This window comes from Opisthocomus hoazin, chromosome 5 (genome assembly GCF_030867145.1).
Source record: "Opisthocomus hoazin isolate bOpiHoa1 chromosome 5, bOpiHoa1.hap1, whole genome shotgun sequence".
Classification (NCBI taxonomy): Eukaryota; Metazoa; Chordata; class Aves; order Opisthocomiformes; family Opisthocomidae; genus Opisthocomus; species Opisthocomus hoazin.
Window position 1 is genome coordinate 29,230,848 of NC_134418.1, and position 17,988 is coordinate 29,248,835.

Genomic DNA, 17,988 nt, shown 5'->3' on the forward strand with positions numbered 1-17,988 from the left:
TTTGTCTTGATATTTTCATCTGTAAGGCACAGCCCAGGGTCGGACATTGTCCAAGAAAGCTCTTGAAATTAGGAACTTCCCAACAAAAACTGTCTCGTTTCTGGGGTTCACAGAGACACGTGGCCAGCAATAAACTGAAAAGTGCCTGCTCTTCTCTTTGCGTATTAAGCTCTGTTTGTGAATGAGGAAGGAATACGGTCCTGGCTAATGCTGCTGGAGCGCCTACAGCCAGTAACCCTGACCCCTCTTCTCACCCCTGCTGCAGAGCACTAAGGGTTCCAAGGTTCACTGTCCCTTCAATGGATACTTGGGCAGCAGTCCGGCAAAGCAACAGCAAGCACCCAATCCATCCAGGGCATTTAACAAAAATAAAGTACGGTTTTATCAGTGGTCTCCATCAACTGGACATTCAGTCAGTTTAAAACAAAAAACAAACAAAAAAGTCTAACCCCCTCAAAATAAGTCATTACTTCAGCCATTGTGTTTTGCTTGTTTCTCTTTCCATTTTGGCAATTTTTTTAAAGTTTTCTCTCCATGTTGCTGTATTTCAGAAAATCTATCTAATCATACACAAATGTATAAAACTGCTAAACAAAAGTGTTGCTAAATGCATTACAAGCAACCAAAACTAAAACATGCTCCCCATCTTTTCAGCCTGCTTTTTTCTCAGCCATTTTTTGCACTTTGAAGTAAAAAAAAAAAAAAAAAAAACCACCAAACACACCCAAAAAACGTTAGGCAAAACCATAAATTTTCAGTTAACTGTACCAATGTAAGTAATTAACTAACTGTTTTCCGTTTCACAACATCATAAACTGGAAAACAAAGTCAAAACAAAAATCATGATGTACAACATTCAACTCATCCGTGGCATTATTCCATGTAAAGCAGTGGTATGACACCAGGGATTAATTTGGAGCACTGTTCTATACAGCAACCTCATCATAACACACATGGAAAAAAAACCCAAAAACATTATGAGCATCAAAAATGCACACAAATAATTATGTGCCTAAAAATCTATTCCTGAGCAAACAGAACAGGCTATTTCTTAGTCTTGATAAAAACAACAGAAATTTTTACTATTCTGAAAATTTTTCTCTGAAAGGAGATTCACATTTCCCAATGAAATAGGGGTTATGCAATGAATCTTCAAAAGCTGTTTTAATACAGTTTCGAAGATTGATTTGAAGTACTTAAGCCTGCTCAGCAAAGGGTGGTCACCACCTATATACTATACAGCAATGTAAACTATTTAATGAATTTCTCCTCTGAGTAGAAAACCATTCACATTTCCCTCCTCTATAAAATACCATGCCTAGGTCCGTTCTGGCATGCAAAACAGGTTGCTTCCGTTTAGCTGCTCTGCCTGTGAAGTTAGAGGCTGCATCTCCCACCTCTCCCACCACAGAGGCGTGCGGACGCCCCACCAAAGCATCCCTCCGGCGCCCAGGGAGCGTGAGACCACGCAGAGGCAGGAGAAGACAGAAGCGAAGGGAGAACACCTCTCTTCCCCAGGCTCACTCGACTCTCAAACACATCCGCAAGGTTTCAGGCTGCCTCTGCCTTCCAAGCGCAAAGCTCTGCCAGGGGCTGGTGTTCTCCATCCAGCTGCGGTTTCACTGCCCGGAAACCACTGCCCAGCCAGCGCCCTACAGAGCACTACACGCTTGGCCAGACTGAAACTCATCCGTCATCGCTACATTTTCCTACTCGCGAGTGACCCGAAACCTTTCAGGCTACCCACAGGCAACCACCGGAGTTGCTTAAGAGCCGTGCACTGGCTACGGAGCGGTTTGTCTTCTTTTTTCCATTTCTTTTTCCCCGTTGGAGCCAGGCTCTTCCCTGCTCCCGGATAAGTTGGCTGCGCCCTCGCCGCCCCTTCCCTCACGGAGGCCGTGCCCAGGCGCAGTGCGCTCGCTTGGGAAGGAAACGCAGCGATAAAATATTAAAAAACCCTTCCTCTTCCTCGCTCGGGGCTCCGCCGGTGCAACCGCCCGCACCGCCTCGCCGGGCGGGAGCCCCGCAAACCTCCGCGACGGGGCCAGCCCGGACAGCGGGACTGGGACCCCCGGGACACTCCCCCCCCCCCCCCCCCCCGGGGGGGGTCCCCGACGCGGGACGGGGGGGCTGGCTGGCCCTCCCCGGGGCACACCCGGCGCCAAAAGGTGGGGACAGCCCCGACTGCTCCATGGAGCGGGGGGAGCCGCTCCCTCGCCGCGCCTCGGACGGGGCGTTAGGCAGCGCCCCCGCCCCCCCCAAAGAACAAAATGAAATTTGAACTGTGACAGCGCCGAAGGAGGGGGGGAAAGGGGGCAGCCCCAATTTCTCTAGAGCTACGTGTTGCTTTGGGACAGCAAGGGTTGGAGGGCGGGTGTAGTTGGAGCTGCACTCCCCGGGGATGGGGGGAAACGGGGGGGGACACACAGGGGCGCGGGCAGCACTTACTGAAGAAGATGTACTCGGTGTAGCTGCTCCAGATCTTGTCGTCCCGGTACTGGTTGATGAAGGCGGCGGTGCCGGTGGAGTTGCAAGCCACCATGTGGAAGCCCGCCTCGGAGAGCCGGTCAAAGGCTTGCTCCAGGTAGGTGAACTTGAGGTAGAAGCGGGAGGTGTACTTCTCGGGGGGGCGGTCGGGGTCGCGGCTCTCGTTGAGGGTCTCGCCGAAGACCTCCTTGGCCAGAGCGATCCTTCCGCACACCATGATGCGGGCGACGCGGCGGAACTTGGCGTCCGCCTGGTTGTCCCGCACCGTGGTGTAGGAGCCGCGGTAGCCCACGGTGAGGAAACCCGAGCGCTTGTCCACCGCCGCCCGCTGCAGCCGGTCGCTGCTGCCCTGCGAGTTGCTGTCCTCCAGGTCGCTCTGGCAGCCCTCGTCGTTCAGCGAGCTCTGCTTGGTGACCTTGGGTGACAGCAGCTTCACCAGGTCGCCCAGCTGGAAGTACTCGGCCTCCCGGAGGAGCCGCTCCTTCTCGGGGAAGTGCTCGGGCAGCGCCAGCTGCTTGTCCCGCAGGTAATCCAGCACGTACCTGAAGAGGAAGCCGTCGCGGTCGATGAAGAAGCGCGCCCGGCTGTCCCTGGGCAGCTGGCGGGCCGCCGCCGGGCCGCCCCGGCAAGGGGAGAACATGGTGGCCAGCGTGCTGTCCGGGACGCTGAGCAGCGTGGAGTGCCGCGTCACGTACACCTGGCCCCCCACGTTCAGCTCCACCACCTCGGGGAACGGCGAGCCCGACGGCCCCGACACCATGTCGCTGATGGGCAGGATGCTGCCGCCCGCCTCCTTCAAAGCCATGGCTGCGAGCGGGCGGGCGGGCGGCCGCGAAGGAGGGTCTCCCTCCTAAAAAAGGCGGCCTCCCTCCCTCCCTCCCTCTCCTCCACCGACCCCACCCCTCCTCCTCCTTCTCCTCCTCCTCCTCCTGCGCCCGGAAGCGCCCGGACAGAGCCGCTGCTCCCCGCCGCCCCCCCGGCACCGGCACCGGCGGCGGGGCCGGCCCTCACCCGCCCCGCGGCGCCCCCTCGCTGCCCCCGCGGCGGGGCGGGACGGGACGGGGCGGCACGGCCGGGACGGGCGGTGGGCTGCGCTGCCCCGGCGCGACCCGACCCGAGCCGAGCGCTGCCCCTGCCCTGCCCCGGCGGCGGGGGGTCCGCGGCCGCGCTGGCCTCAAGGCCGGGCGCTCGCCGGAGCCGGCTGCCACTTGGCAAAGCGCTGCCGCGCTGCCAGGCTCGGCCCAGGGAAGAGCCAAGCCCCTACCCCGGCTCCTCCCCTCGCCTCGGCTGGGCGGCTTTTTCGGTTCGCTTTGGATTTTTTTATCCACCCCCCCAGCCTTCCCAGCCTCCCCCAAATCCCTCTGCCTCCTTCAACACCGTCGCTTCGGTCAGAGTGCCAGAAGGATGGTCGTCCGTCCGAAAGCAGCATCCGGCAGGATGCCTGTGACAGCGTTTCTCACCATCTTCCCTCTGTCAGCGTGCCTCTGCCGTGAGGGAAGGGGGGGGGGTTTAACTGAGGGCACTGAAGAAACCAGTGTTCATCTGTGCTGGTGGTGCGGATCTAACAGGCCCTGGCGGGACACAAATGCTATGTTTGACGTCCTGCAGCTTCGCTGGGGCACAGCACGCCGGGGTCTTGGTTTTCAGAGGAGCTTGATGTCCTCTCTAGCTTGACAATGGAATTGGGGTGATTCAGAGCAGAAAAGAAAGTCACCTGCCATTAGGATCGAGATGCCAGGCACAGATTTTGATTTGGAACACGTTAGCATCTGGATTCTTGGCCATGAAGCAACTAAATTTGTACTCTTTAAGCAGTGGGGTTTTTAATTTTTATTTATTTGTTTTTAGCCGGAGCTGCAAGTCACCTGCATCCAGATTTCTGATGCATGTACTTGCAGGCTGTGCTGCTGGAACGTGTTCGAGCACAGACTTGTACCCATGTGTTGGACGGGAGATGTGCGATTGCCCTTGCCAGTAAAAACTGAGGCCTAAACCCGACTGCGTTTCTCTACCAGTGCTGGATCCAAGTGTGGCACTGTGGTGTTGGGTGGTTCACGCATGGGAACACTTCAGCTTTGGTTTTTGTAATCCTTTAAAAGTTAAGGTGTCAGCCCTCACTTGTGCCACGCAGAGGCAGGAGCCCAACATGTTCATAATTTAAACAAGGGCCACCTCAGGCCTGGGGGTGAAAGTCATCGGTTTGGAGGCAGGTGCAGTTGCAGTCTGTTACCTCCTCACTGGTGTCCAGTGATGAAGACAGCCAGTCACTCAAAGCTTAGTCACGTTCTTTAAACTACTCGTGTAGACTTCTCACTTTCAAAGCAGTAACACGTCTCTACAGCACTTTGTCCCGCCTATCTTAGATACCTCTTTCGAGGTGGCGTGAATCAGTCTATGGCGCTACCTTCCTCCCTCCATTTGTTATAGACAAACCCTAAATCTATGTTCAGAGAGAACTAGCTTTTACATGGCTAGTGCTAAGGGAGGCACATTCACTACCCACCCACTGGTGTGGGGAGTGTTGGAAAGACTGAGCAAAGACTCCTAGAAGACTAGATATATTGTGCTTCAAACATAAGAATTAGGTAGGTGTGAAAGGGCTTGTAACAGAGAACAAATGTGCGGGAAAGATTTCTTCAGTGACCTTTCTTGACCACTTACTCAAACCGATTAATAGTTCTGAAAATGGGGATGACTGTGAGAAACTAGGCAAAAGTCTTTCTCTTTTCCTTGGTTATTTTGTTTGAAATGCTCTTAAAGGTCATAAAAATCATTCAAACTGCTGGGCACCAAGAAAGCAGGGCATCGTAGTTTATTGACCGTTTTGTCATATATCCCTTTAGGCTCAAATCCTTAAGGCATGAGAGGAGATGGTATTCGTTGTCTTGTCCTTGCCTACGGGGGATATTGTTTCTCCTGAGGATTCAGTTGAAATATTTCTGCTCTTCTGTGTAAAGCGGAATAATAGTTTGCCCATGTCTCAGACAACTCGTGCCAGAGCACCACATGGCTGTGACCCTGCAGCATCGCACTGATGAGCAGCACCGAGCTACCGCCATACCCAGTACAGTGCCATTAGCAGGGGCACACTTGCATTTCTTCCTCATCTCCAGAAGCCCATGGCTGCGGCAGAACTGTATCTTAAACTTCCTCTCTAGTGACTTGTGTTTGTAAAGATATGTAATCTCAGGATATGTAGCTTGACAAATGTTAAGAGTGAAATCATTTACCACACAGAATTGCCCAAGTTTGGCAGGTTGCATAGAAGTCATGCATAAAATAAATGTTAACATATTACTCATGGAAAGCAGAAATTTCTTCTCAGTATATCAGGGAAAGAAGGGAGAAGCAGTGCTTCATTCCTTCTAGGCTCAACAGCCATTGCCTGAAGCACTTGAAAAATCCTTATACCAAATGCTTGCAGTCAATTCTGTATTAACCTCCTGCATGCTGCCTATTATTTGGTCAGCTCATGGTTTCCTCTGTGAGTAAGTATATGCTAGGCCCAACACTGTCTTTGTTTGAGTTAATGAAAAAAGCTCATTGATGAAAAAACCTCATATAAACTCCAAAGGTAGTTTTTCATGAGAACAGGCAGAGAAAACATATTTGTGCTCTCTGGGGTAAGCAGCATCTTCTTACACACGTACATGATGCGTAGCGCAACAGCACCCGGCAGTACTGTTTGAGTGACGTCTCTAAGGCCAGTACAATGAAAACAAGTAAATCCGCAAGTACATGAGTAAATATCCTTAAGCTTCAGATATGTCAAGGTTTCTCATGCGTAAAGCAGAAAAAAAAAGATAAAAGGCAGGTGAAAATCTGCCATCATCGGTTTCCTTATCTGTGGGAGTGTTTTGAGATAGGACTGAAGACTTCAAGTAGGGGAGAATTTATCTTCAAGATTCCTTCAGGTAGGCACACTGGTGCAAGGAGCAGGGAAAAACAACAACCCCCTTGGAACGCAGCCTGGAGGGGCACAGGCAGGACATGTTCCTTAGCAGAAAAACTTCTTTTCACTGTAGTTCTTCCTGCCCTGGAGTCAGTCAGAGTGCTGGTCTGACCAGGTTACACGATAAATCTAGATTTGTCTGAGAAGATCATGCTGAGAGAGGGCACAGACAGAAAGGAGGGTCAGGGAGATCATCCAGACCACATCGTGTAGATCAGCCAGGTCATCCTTATGAAAAATGCATGTAGATAAAAGTACGTGTTTACTGCTGCTCACACTGTCCAGTTCTGAAATGGGAATTAGGACATCAGGAATTAATACATTGGCTTGGCTTATTGCTCAGTCAGATTTTGAACTGATATACCTGGCAAAAGGTAACTTCTTTACATTTTAAAAATGTTTTAGTAATCTCTTGTGAAGTTGTACTTGGTAAGAACTGTTAAATAAAACATTCTGATAAGGAGAGAAGTGGAAGTGAGAGTTTCCTTCACAAGAGACTTGTTTTAAAGACATACTTCAACATCACTTATGAGACAAGCAAACAAAAAAGTGTTCACTAAGACAATCCAAGGTGAGTCCTGCCATTACATTAGTCTTATTTTTTAATGTCATTGGATAACATGAAATGAAAGATACATAACCACTTTTCAGATTAAATTCTGAAATGCGTCTTATTTCTCTACTGAAAATTAACAATAAAGTAGAGGATAATGTGCAGGAGAAGAAGAAACACTGAAATTTGACACTTAATTGGAGGTTCTTAGAGAGAGAATGATGAAAATTCTGTAATCCCAGCAAGTGAATAAATTAGGTGAACTTTTTTAGTAAGGAGAAGATTCTCCTAGCAGACTCCCAGTGAAGTCAAAGGGAATTGTTCCCTTGTCCTGAATTGCAGGATCAGGCAGGAAGAGTAGTTCATCGTGCAGAAAAAGTTCCAGATGATTACAATGAGCGGGTCTTCAATAATTACAGAAATCATCTAATAAGCATTTAAGATGATTATGTTGTCTTTCAAAAAGTCATCAGCCCAAAAAATGACATTGAAATTGCAGAGAAGAGTGTGACAAACTGCCAGCAGAATCATATTTCTGACACTGCTGTACTCTGGCTCAGTAAGCCCTAAAAGTCTTAGCCACTTTCATGATTCTCTCCTCCTTTTGGTTGCCATTTCTGTCATTTTCCCAATTATTAATATTTTCCTGTTAAGAATCCTTAGATCTTACTTGTTCCTTTGCATCTTATTCTCTGTTGGCCAAAAAGAAATGGCCTTTCTAAAGACTCTGAGCTTGTCAATTTTCCATCCACCTTACAGTGGCCATTTCAATAGATACGTTACTTTTGTTCCTTATTAGCTCTTCTCCATATCTCATTTTCCTTCTAGTCCCAAATTTCATCTTTTTAAACCCTAAAAGTATTTATATGTAAAGCTGCATTATTCCAAAATTATTGGAACTCTGTCCTCCAAGAATTTAGAAATGTTTATGTAATTAATTCTCAGAGTTAAACAGAAGCACTCGTATGTGTAAACCTAGTGCTATGGGAATTTGTGCATTCAGGACCTAAACAACATTGCATGCGTTTAGGTTAGTATTATAGATTATTTAGTTGCACTGCTGGGACTGAACTCAGAAGAAACTAGTTTGCACGCTTGATTCTGAGAATGTAAGAACTTTCTTCTTCACAGTCCATAGCAATTCATTGCTCTAAGCTGCATTTGAAACATAGCTAGTAGTTATTAAGGTTTCAAAGATGGTGCATTCTCAGGACAAAAGGTTTGGTGAGAAGTTTCGTCAGGTTAATCAAGAAAGAATTTAGCAAGTTTTATTTCCCAAGGACTGGAAGTTTCAGTCACTAATATCTAATGTATCCATTTTCTGACAGTATTTACGGAGGTTACCGCTGTGAAGTCAAGCTCTGTCATGCTGTGGCTGAAGTGATTTGTTTGAATTATGCACAGCAACAGCTGCATTAGCTTTACATGACGAGTTCTTTGGGTCCAGAGTCATTTATGAAAGTTAAAATAAAGCCTGTTCTTTCATACTGTAACTGTTTGGAGTATTCCCTACACTATGCTACAATACCAAAGCAAAAACAAAAAGAAAGAACAACCCCAGGAATTATAAACCAGTCTAGCTTCATTGAAATATTTCATTTATACTATTTTGTCCAAACAAACATGAGAATAATTTGATATTTTATGTTGCTGGATTTTTTCTGTGAAGAATGCACAATTTCTTTTTCATCATCAACACTCAGAATTAGCATTCCCAAAGTACTTAGGCTCATAGTTCCTTTTCAGAGCAGAAATGTGTCTTCTATGTGAATTTACACTAACCTAAATCTATCTAAATTCTAACTTCAGTGTAGCAAACTCTACATTTAGCATATTCTGCATATAAACACCCCCATAGCAAGAATCTGCTAGCTTGCTGTTAATTAGGCGTAATAGCCTGAACAGTTATGCAAGTGTATCCCGAGTATGACAATGACATTTTTCTCACTTTTCACAGTGTAGGCTGTATTTAGCATTTGAATGTACTATTTTTTCCCCCTTCATTCATTTATCTTTTTAAAAAACATCTTTTAAATGTTGATCAATGTGAAGTGATCTCCATAGAAGTACTGTGTATTGATGTTCCGCTCAGCTGCTCATTTCGTTCTTATTCTCAAGAGCAATTTCCCAGAGCCTGCTAAAATGAATAGCCCGACAGAACAAACATATATATCTGGTACCATATTGTTTCATTACAGTCAAGTTAGGTTATATTTCATTAACACCTGGCTCCTGAATGTTAAGCATTTGATACAGTCACTTGCTATATAGCAACAGATTTTATGCAACTATGCTCCTTTTTGCTGTCATCAGAACAGGGAATCTCATATTCTCTCGCCACCACTTCTTTGTGAACCTAAGTTGAACCAAATCCAGAACCATCAGGTACTGCTAGCACACCTGTGTAGTGGTACACACTTGTGCTGGAGCAGCTGCAGTCTGACTGTAGATGGTTTGTCAACAAAGGTTTTGATTTTCCTGTATTTTGATGGAATCTATGTAATCGCATCTCCCTTTGGCTTCAGCTTGTGTTTGTGGTATTCAGGAGTTCGGATAAGTAGGTACTTAATGTCTGAGTGGGTATGTATCTACAGTCTAGCACACAGAAGTTAATGCAGCAGTGTTTATTTCAGGAACTCCCTACAGTAGTACAAATTATGGCCCCACAAATTCAGTATAGATTTTTCCTGTTTGCTGTAGGTTATCTAATATTGGAATGGATGATCATAACAATCTTTTTCTTCTTCATTAAGGGAGAAAATATCAAAGAGATTATAATACACAGTACTTTTCAGTATAAGATTGTGCTTCGGTTTTTAAATGTACAAACCCAAGAAATGTCATGTTTCTGCTAATACGCTAACTTGCAATATTGTAGGTCAACGTTTCTGTTGGCTAAGTGAAAAAGGAAGAGGAAATGTCAGGCATGGCTCTGATTCTGCGAAACACTTAGGGCCAGTTCTATAATAGGATATGCAAGAACCTATCCTGATTCACCGGAATTAATATGAGTGAAGTGCCTAAACAAGATGTAAGTGCTTCAATACCGTTTTGGCACTGGACATATAAACAGTTTTGTGATCTTTGAAGAGCCCCACTGGCTATGATGAGAGTACTGATCAATGTAAAAGTACTCACATGCAACGCAGGATCAGAGATGACACTAAGTCTTTGCTTCTGTGTCAGTTATACTGATGTTTCATTAGTATGAAACAATATTTATATAGAGCATAAAATAATAATTCATAATGGTTTAGAGCTTACGGTCTACTCATTTCATTATTCAAGAGACAAAATAGCATAGTGAAATATGAATATTTGTTTGTAACTTTCATATACTTTTTCTTCTTTCTTTGTGTACTTGATGTTTTCTTCCTGATGTTCCACTGAAGAACGAAATCAGAATATAAAGATAAAATTTCTTTGTCATGCAGGGGGCTGTATTCACAAAAGAAAGCTGCAGAAGGTATTATAATGATAAATTAATGATAGCTTTAAAAGAAAAATTATCAAAGTGACAAGGCTCCAAAGAATAGCACGGTAAATTAACAGATGCAAAAGTCAGTAGTAAGTAATAATAACAATGTGCTTTTGACTTTGCAGCCAACCAAATTGTTGTCACTATCAAAATAATAATAATGAAAGCCCTAAAAGAAAAAGAATAAAGTAAAATTTGTAGTGGTGACTGCCCAAAAGGATTTAGAGATGGCTGCCTCCCACGTCTGAGAAGACAATGAAAAAAAAAAGTCTGGATTTTCACAGCTGCTAGGGAAAATAAAGAAAAACAGGCACATGAACACATAACATCGTAAAAGGCATACTTCAGTTGAAAAGCTGTACCATGTTATTTTCTGTTATTACTGTCATGTTGATAGTTTATAACTGTTCTACATTGTGATTGACAGACTTTTTTTTTGTAAGGAACAAACGTATTAACAGGCATATATATATATTCTTTATATTAAAGTATGAGATAGCTAATTCACTGTTACAAGGTTTTTATATCAAAATAGGCAATTGTATTATATACGTGTTTAAGATATTAAACGCCACCCAACTGCTCTGTCTACTGTGAATTACTCCTTCAATTCCTGCTGACCCTTTCTGATTTAATATGTTGAATGGGGGAGGAAAGATTTCTAGAAATTATCTGAGTGCATCAGTAACTCTTTTTTTTTTGGTATTCTACAGTTAGAAGAACATTTTATGATCAATAAGGAAGTATCTTATAATCACCTGAACCTATTCAAGCAAACCCAAATCTTTCCTGAATGTGGCCTCTCTGACAAATATGTACATAGAGAAGATGAAAACCAAAAGGCAGAGTAAATGCTAACAGGAAAATGGTGGGCTTTTCTTTTTGTGGTGGAAATGTGCTATGTAAGAGATTAATGGGGAATTTATAGACATTAATATACAGTAATGTAAGCTCAATAATAACAGGCTGTTAAAATGCCTCTGTAAAAATGGAAAGAAGTCTAAGAAAGTAGGTAGAAGAATGAGAGAGCTAGTCATATGAAGACAAGTAGGGTATTATGGGCATAACTTAAATCTGGCTTGAAGATTACATTAGCTGGGCTATTAACGATAAAAGATATAGGTTAGATGAAGCCAGCAGAAATGTGACATGGGAAACCTCTGCCTTCCTTACGAGCAACAGCCCTTAGGAATGAGATTACTTCACTCCCTTTTAGTTTGGGGCAGAGAACCCGGAGAAGGGTAAAAAATGTTGTAATGTCAGCTTAAATCAGCCAGCAAATTTGATGTGCAGAGGACACGTTTGGGTTTTCCTTCCAACTCGTCCACTCCATGCTACAAGAAAAGGCCGAGGGGAGTCAGAGGGTTCCCTTCTGCGTGCTTTCCCATGGCAGATGTTTATACGAGCATCAATTCGCTTGTTCCTTGAGCAAAGAACAGTGGTGACCTGGTCATTCCTCAGGCTGCAGTGTCATTCAGGGTTGAACTTGAATCAGTCTCAGAGAATAAACTAGTTACAGGGATGTGGTCTGCTCCGCCTTCTCCAGAAACAACAGCTGCAGTGTGAAATGGCTGAGTAAATGAAAAGGCATATGGAAAGGTCAAGAGATCTGAAGGAGTAATGGGCGATTTTCTTAACCTAGTCATAGATTTGAGAAAATCAAGTGGAAGAAATTAAGCTGGTAGTATATATGTGGAGATAAAACACAGACGCTATTTTTTACATAATAAGATTCAAAATACTTTTAGCACAAACACTGCTGAGTGACAAAACCCACAAATATGGAGAAGTAAGTATGGAGGAGGTCAAGCGTCAACCTGAGATTAAAAGAAAAAATAGAGGTGAAACAGAGGTGTGTCCTGTTAAACATCAAACCAACATGTTTCAGGAACAAATAATGAAAATCCAATGGGTTGAGGTGCAAGGGAACACAAAGATATTTCAGTAAAACTATTGAACATACTAAAGGTACTTAGTGCCTCAAGCAGGTAATAAATGTAATATAAATACCTATACAGAAAGTACTAATAAAGTATTAACACAAAATTAAGAACATGGCCAACTAATTCTGGATTTGACTAACAAGCTTTGTCTTAACATTAGTTCCAGTTTTATGAAGTGCACTTCATATTATAAATTATGAAATATTACAGGTGTTGCTCATTTCTCCACCTGCTGGACTTTGGGAATTGAAGGATCGTATTCCTAAAACCCACAAAACACTAAAATCTTCAAACTGATTTTTTTTTTATGCTTTATTTATTTATTCTTTGTGTATATTGCAAATGCATCTTAGACCTGTGGCTGGCAGCTCAGCTCTTGGGGGTCACCAAAAGGTGACTAAGATAAGCAGAATTAATGCTATGAGGTTGAAGTTTACCACATAGTATGTCATACTCCCTTGCAGGGGATGCTAATCAAAAAAGCTTGAAATGACTACCTTAGCTGAATATAAGATCTGTGTGCATGACAACAGGTTTAAGTGGCTTATTTTTATCATCTCAGAGCTTTTTATAATGTAAAATTATGAAGTAAGGTCCTCAGTTCTATTGTGGGATGCTTGCCCCACTTGGGTAACAAAAGGTACTGTAGCAACAACTGTGGCAACTCTGTGCAGAAGAATCTATTGGACAATTCTTCACTGCTTGATATGGTATGCAGTTCTTCAAGGGTAGCAGAATTCAGAGTAGTCCAGAGGCTGTTTTAAATGGTGCAGTTGCCTACATTAACATAAAACTAACTTTAATTCTCATGCATTTTAGTGTTGTGCCAGAAATTACTGCAAACACCTTTTGTAACTGAATTGGAGGAGGAAGCAGAAAGAACTTTCAGTATAATTTCGTGGACTAATTTTTCAGACTGTGACCTACATAAATACTTACACACTTTTTCTTAGTTTAATTCCTATCTGCCAAGCTGATGACAGGTTTTGCTGGCACACACAAGAACAACTTCACCTTTCCAATTTGAAATATATATCTTGTTTCTGAGATTAAAAAAAAAAAGAGAATTGTGCTAAGACACAATATGATAAAGGAGCATATTCTAATTGTTTAGCCCAGAGAGACTGCATTGCATGTAAATCAGAGGAGAATTTGGCTTATGGGATTGTGTTTATCTCTGGGAGAAAAAGCACACCTTTTTCAACAACGTTAAACAAGGAATGAGTGTGGCCAAACTTCACACGTGTGTAAGGAATATGGTCTCAACTAGTTTATTCATCCTTTAGTCATTATGCTGTAACATATAATTAGATTTCTACTACATAGCTAATCACAGAGGCTGGTTTCAGATGAAGTAGAGAGGCTGGCTGCCATCCATGCATTTTTACTGCATTGAAAGAAAATTTGTTGATAGTGTCAAATTCATATGCATAATATCTGTTGTTGAGAGTGTCCTACCTAGGAGCATGTAGCACTACATTTTAAGGGAGTCCTGAACAAAGGATCAACATCTTTAAACTCTTCTATTTGGGAAGAGGTATGGACAAAATACTTTTGGTCTTCTTGAAAGCTTCTCAGTTTAGTTTTCTCATGGTTATGCTTAGTGTTACCTCTATTAGTTCAGTGATAATAATGGGCTCAGGACATAGATCAGAAGGGACACTGGCCAGAGGAGCCTACGATTGAGGAGAGGTAATAAATTATGTGGTGGACCAGATATATTCCTAATAGAGCAGTGCCTCAAATACATTTTCATACTGATGGGTAATAATACTTCCTAAATAGTTGATTGAGACTACCTGGTCATTGGGAGGCACATTTCTAGGGAAAAAGTGATTGCTTTCAATAGCATGGAAGTCACCTTGGAACAAGGCACCTCTGTGTTCCACTGATCTATAAGAATAACCATGGGGACACAGAAAAGGAGAATGCGGCAGAATAGGATGGCAGAACAGAGATCTATCTCCTAGAGACTTAAAAAGCAAATAAATTGAGTGAAAACCTAGCCTCCTTGAAATCGGCTGCAAAACTCTCATTTATCCTGGTACGATTTTGCCAAGAAATCTAGAGTGTGTCTCAACTAGAACTCTGTATTAAAAAAAAAAAATCTAAGTAGACAAATACATAGTAGTTATAATGCAGAACAATAATCTAAAGACTTTAACCCTGATATGAAATAACTTGCTTTCCCATCCTCAGCTTTTTCTAGACCAGTGCTGGCTTGAGGGGATTTGTTACACTTGGATGAAATATGTGAGACAAAAAGCTCAATGAATCATGCAAAAAAGCAGTGAAAGTGCTAGGAGGTGCAGAGGGAAAGATTGCCTGTTAGAGAATTAAATAGAAGGCAGAGTGGAAAGGAATCATTTTTTGAACACACAAAAATATCACCTGAAACAAAAACCTCCAGCTCTACAAAAATGTACTCTAATGACTTTAGGGAAAACTAATTTTAAATGCTGTTTTTCCATGTCTTGCTTTTATAGAAGTTTATATCTGATCTCTAGCTATTAATGATGAAATCCTCCCATGTTAAGAACCAGTACTGGGCTTATGTACTCCTTCAATCTCACTTAAACCTTCCAAATTTGGTGTAAGTTAGACAATAAAATGCTGTGCACTATTGTGAATAATGCCATAGAGCATATTTTCCAGTTTTTATAATGAGATTGAAATACAAATCATTTTTTCTTGAAATGAGCAATGAAATACTCTTACCATGGGTCAACAATGCCCCATTGTTTTGTTATCACCTGCATGCTTTAGGCGAATATTTCATTTCATTTCATATTCAGTTGCTACACTGCATATGCTTGTAGTACAGAGTTGTCTGAGTTAGGTTACATTTATATTCAAATGACAAGTCATGATTCATTTTTTAAAAGATCCTTTGATAGCGCTAAATAGCCTGATTAGAAATATATCATTATGGCACATTATGTCAACCAAATCTTTATGAGGCAGCATTGAGACTGCCTTTAATGTTTATCTTCAGTGACGTCCAGAAACAAAGACTGAAGCCAAGCATGGTCATGCTGAGAATGGAAATTTGAGGAGTCTTTTTCATTTATAATAAACACACCCAGCTGGGAGCACAGCTGCTAACTAAGGAGCCAAAGCTCTAGCTTCCTGCTACCTGGGAGGGTCTAATTACAAAAACCACCTAGACTGGCTCTCAAAACTACAAATGTGGGGTCAGGATTAATTTAGGCATGGTCCAGAATACTGTCAACCCTAAGGCATTTAAAACAACATCATATCACTAAGCAGTGGGGATATTTTATACAGTAACAGAAATCCAAAAAGCTATTAAAGTAATGTACTTCCAGGGGTATTTAACTTCAAAATCCTAATGGACCCAGTTTGCCTGATCTCCTTTTAAAAAGCCATTTGGAAAAAAAAAAGGACACCAAAGCAAATCCACAGTCTCTTCTTGAAAGTGGAAGTTTAACACTTAAACAGAAAAATAGCCCTTTTCAGTCCAACTTGTTTAGCAGATCACATTAAATGAAGATTTAGAAAATCACATAGAAAAGTCTTACATATGAGCCCATCTTCCTTACTCTTGTTATAAAAAAAAATGTTATGATAAACTAGGAAGCAAAATAGTCTTCACTATATTTAGATATTCTTGTAATTGCAGCTCAATTTCCTGCATTTTGAGAGATTTTAAGATAGTGCAGGAAAAAGATTTTATAAAAAATAAAAACCGAATGTAATTAGTGTCTAGTGAGATGTCAACAAACATGGGTTAGTTGTTCCAACAGGAGGACCCCTGTTCCTAAACCTGCAAAAGGTTTCCTTTCCTTTGTGTGCATCAATAACCACGTTTGTTTATTTATCTACCAGAAACGGCCAGACTCTGTCGGCCCTTTTCCTCCACAGAATCATGAACTGTATATCAATCAGGTGTATTTTATCATAGGATTTTGCCATAGGGCCTTTTATCTGGCAGTTAAATCTGTATTTTGTGTGGAATTTGTCTTCCTGGTTTGCTGAGTAAATCACTCCAATTTATCTTTCCTTTTTCTGTCCTTTTTTTCCTATATTTTAAAATTTTTCCTAGTGTAGGATATGCTTGCCATAAACACTTAAAAAATAAAATGTTTAATTATTGTACATACATTGTACTGTATGAAAGAGAATGGGCCAACCAATTAAAGTCCAAATATGGCACTTAAAGACAATAATATAAATTGAATATGTTTTGCCTAATGAGGAGATCCTGCATGCATGCTCATTATATCAGTAAAGTAAATAGTCAATTAGCAAGTGATGAATGAATGGTGAAATGTGGTAACCAACAGGAGGATGCATGATACAATGCATAAGAACATCCCTTCTGCATTTTCTCTGTTTCCTGCCTTACCTCTTTCCCCATTCTGCACCTGTCTCCCTTACTATCTGCCCCTCTTCTTAAAGTTTCAGGGAACCTCCCACTCTTCTATGGGAGTGTCAGGAGACCTTCTATAGGAGCAACAGGTGAAAATGCTGTTTTTCTTGCTTCTTCGCTTCAAAAATTGGAGGAAATATTTATAAGAAGGGCAAATCCTTCCTCCTCCTTACTCTCCCCACTTCCTTTTGGACCTGCACAAAAGGATGAACCAAGACAGGACAGACAGATATCCTAGAACAAGAAATTAAGACATTCCTCTTTTCTTAGCACAGACTGCTGCTTCACGACACATGCACAGGAAGTCTGAGAAACCAAAAACCTTCACAGAGACATTTTAATGCTCTTAATTTGGGATTACTTTGTCTGGCACTTCAACAAATAGTGAAGCGTGCAAAATTCCATGGAGGGTGTGGGGAGATTTCTACATTCTTTATCCCATGAAGCGTGTTGATCACTCCAAAGTTCTTTGGCTTCGGATGGTTCACTGGAATGTGACAGAAGTCTTGTAGGACTTCATGAAGTGCCGCTGTCCACAACATCAAACCACTGCATGTCATGTTGCAATGTGTATTTTGCACACTCTGCTCTTGTGCAGCTGCAGAAGGACATGAAGTTCAGAGAAACTAAGGCAATGTGTGCATGCCAGAGCTCTGTTTAAATGAGATTCGGATACCCCCAATAACTACAAATCACATCCAAAGGATAGGTTGATCCACATATTGATTTTTGGTACAGGGATTTATAGTCACTATGGTTTTGGAAAATGGACGGCACTAAGATAATATGTCTAAAGTGCTTATGGTCTTTTCCTTCATGTTCCATCATAAGCTCATGGCAAACAACAGCAATGGTTCTGGCATCTGTCTTTCAGACGGTTTAAAACCTTCACCATAACTGTCCCTTTTAGCCTGTCCAATCACTTAAAATTTCATTTTCATTCAAAATCAGAGTTGAAGTCCAGATATGTTTCAAATTCATGCATCTGTCATTAAAGGACACAATTCTTTCTTGCAGTCTGCTTCCCGGTGTGTTCTTCCTTCATTACAGAATGCAGAAAATAATTTTCTCAAACACTGTATTAGCTGCAGTTTTGCCCAGTCTTCCCGTGCTTGCAGATGTCCCCAGCACGTCCTGGCGTGCGTTGCCGCAGCTGCCTCCACCGCTCGTCGTGGGGATTCT

The 17,988-nt window shown here is 42.5% G+C and overlaps 1 protein-coding gene across 1 annotated transcript in view; it reads right to left on the reverse strand.

The window, feature by feature from the left end:
* The window catches only part of KCTD8 (potassium channel tetramerization domain containing 8), a 100,563-nt gene extending 97,221 nt beyond the window's left edge, over positions 1-3,342 (reverse strand). The window contains exon 1 of the mRNA XM_075422172.1: positions 2,449-3,342. Within this exon, the coding sequence (XP_075278287.1) occupies positions 2,449-3,292 (844 nt within the window). The 5' untranslated portion in view covers positions 3,293-3,342. The remainder of the gene's footprint in view (positions 1-2,448) is intronic.
* Positions 3,343-17,988: the final 14,646 nt, after the last annotated feature.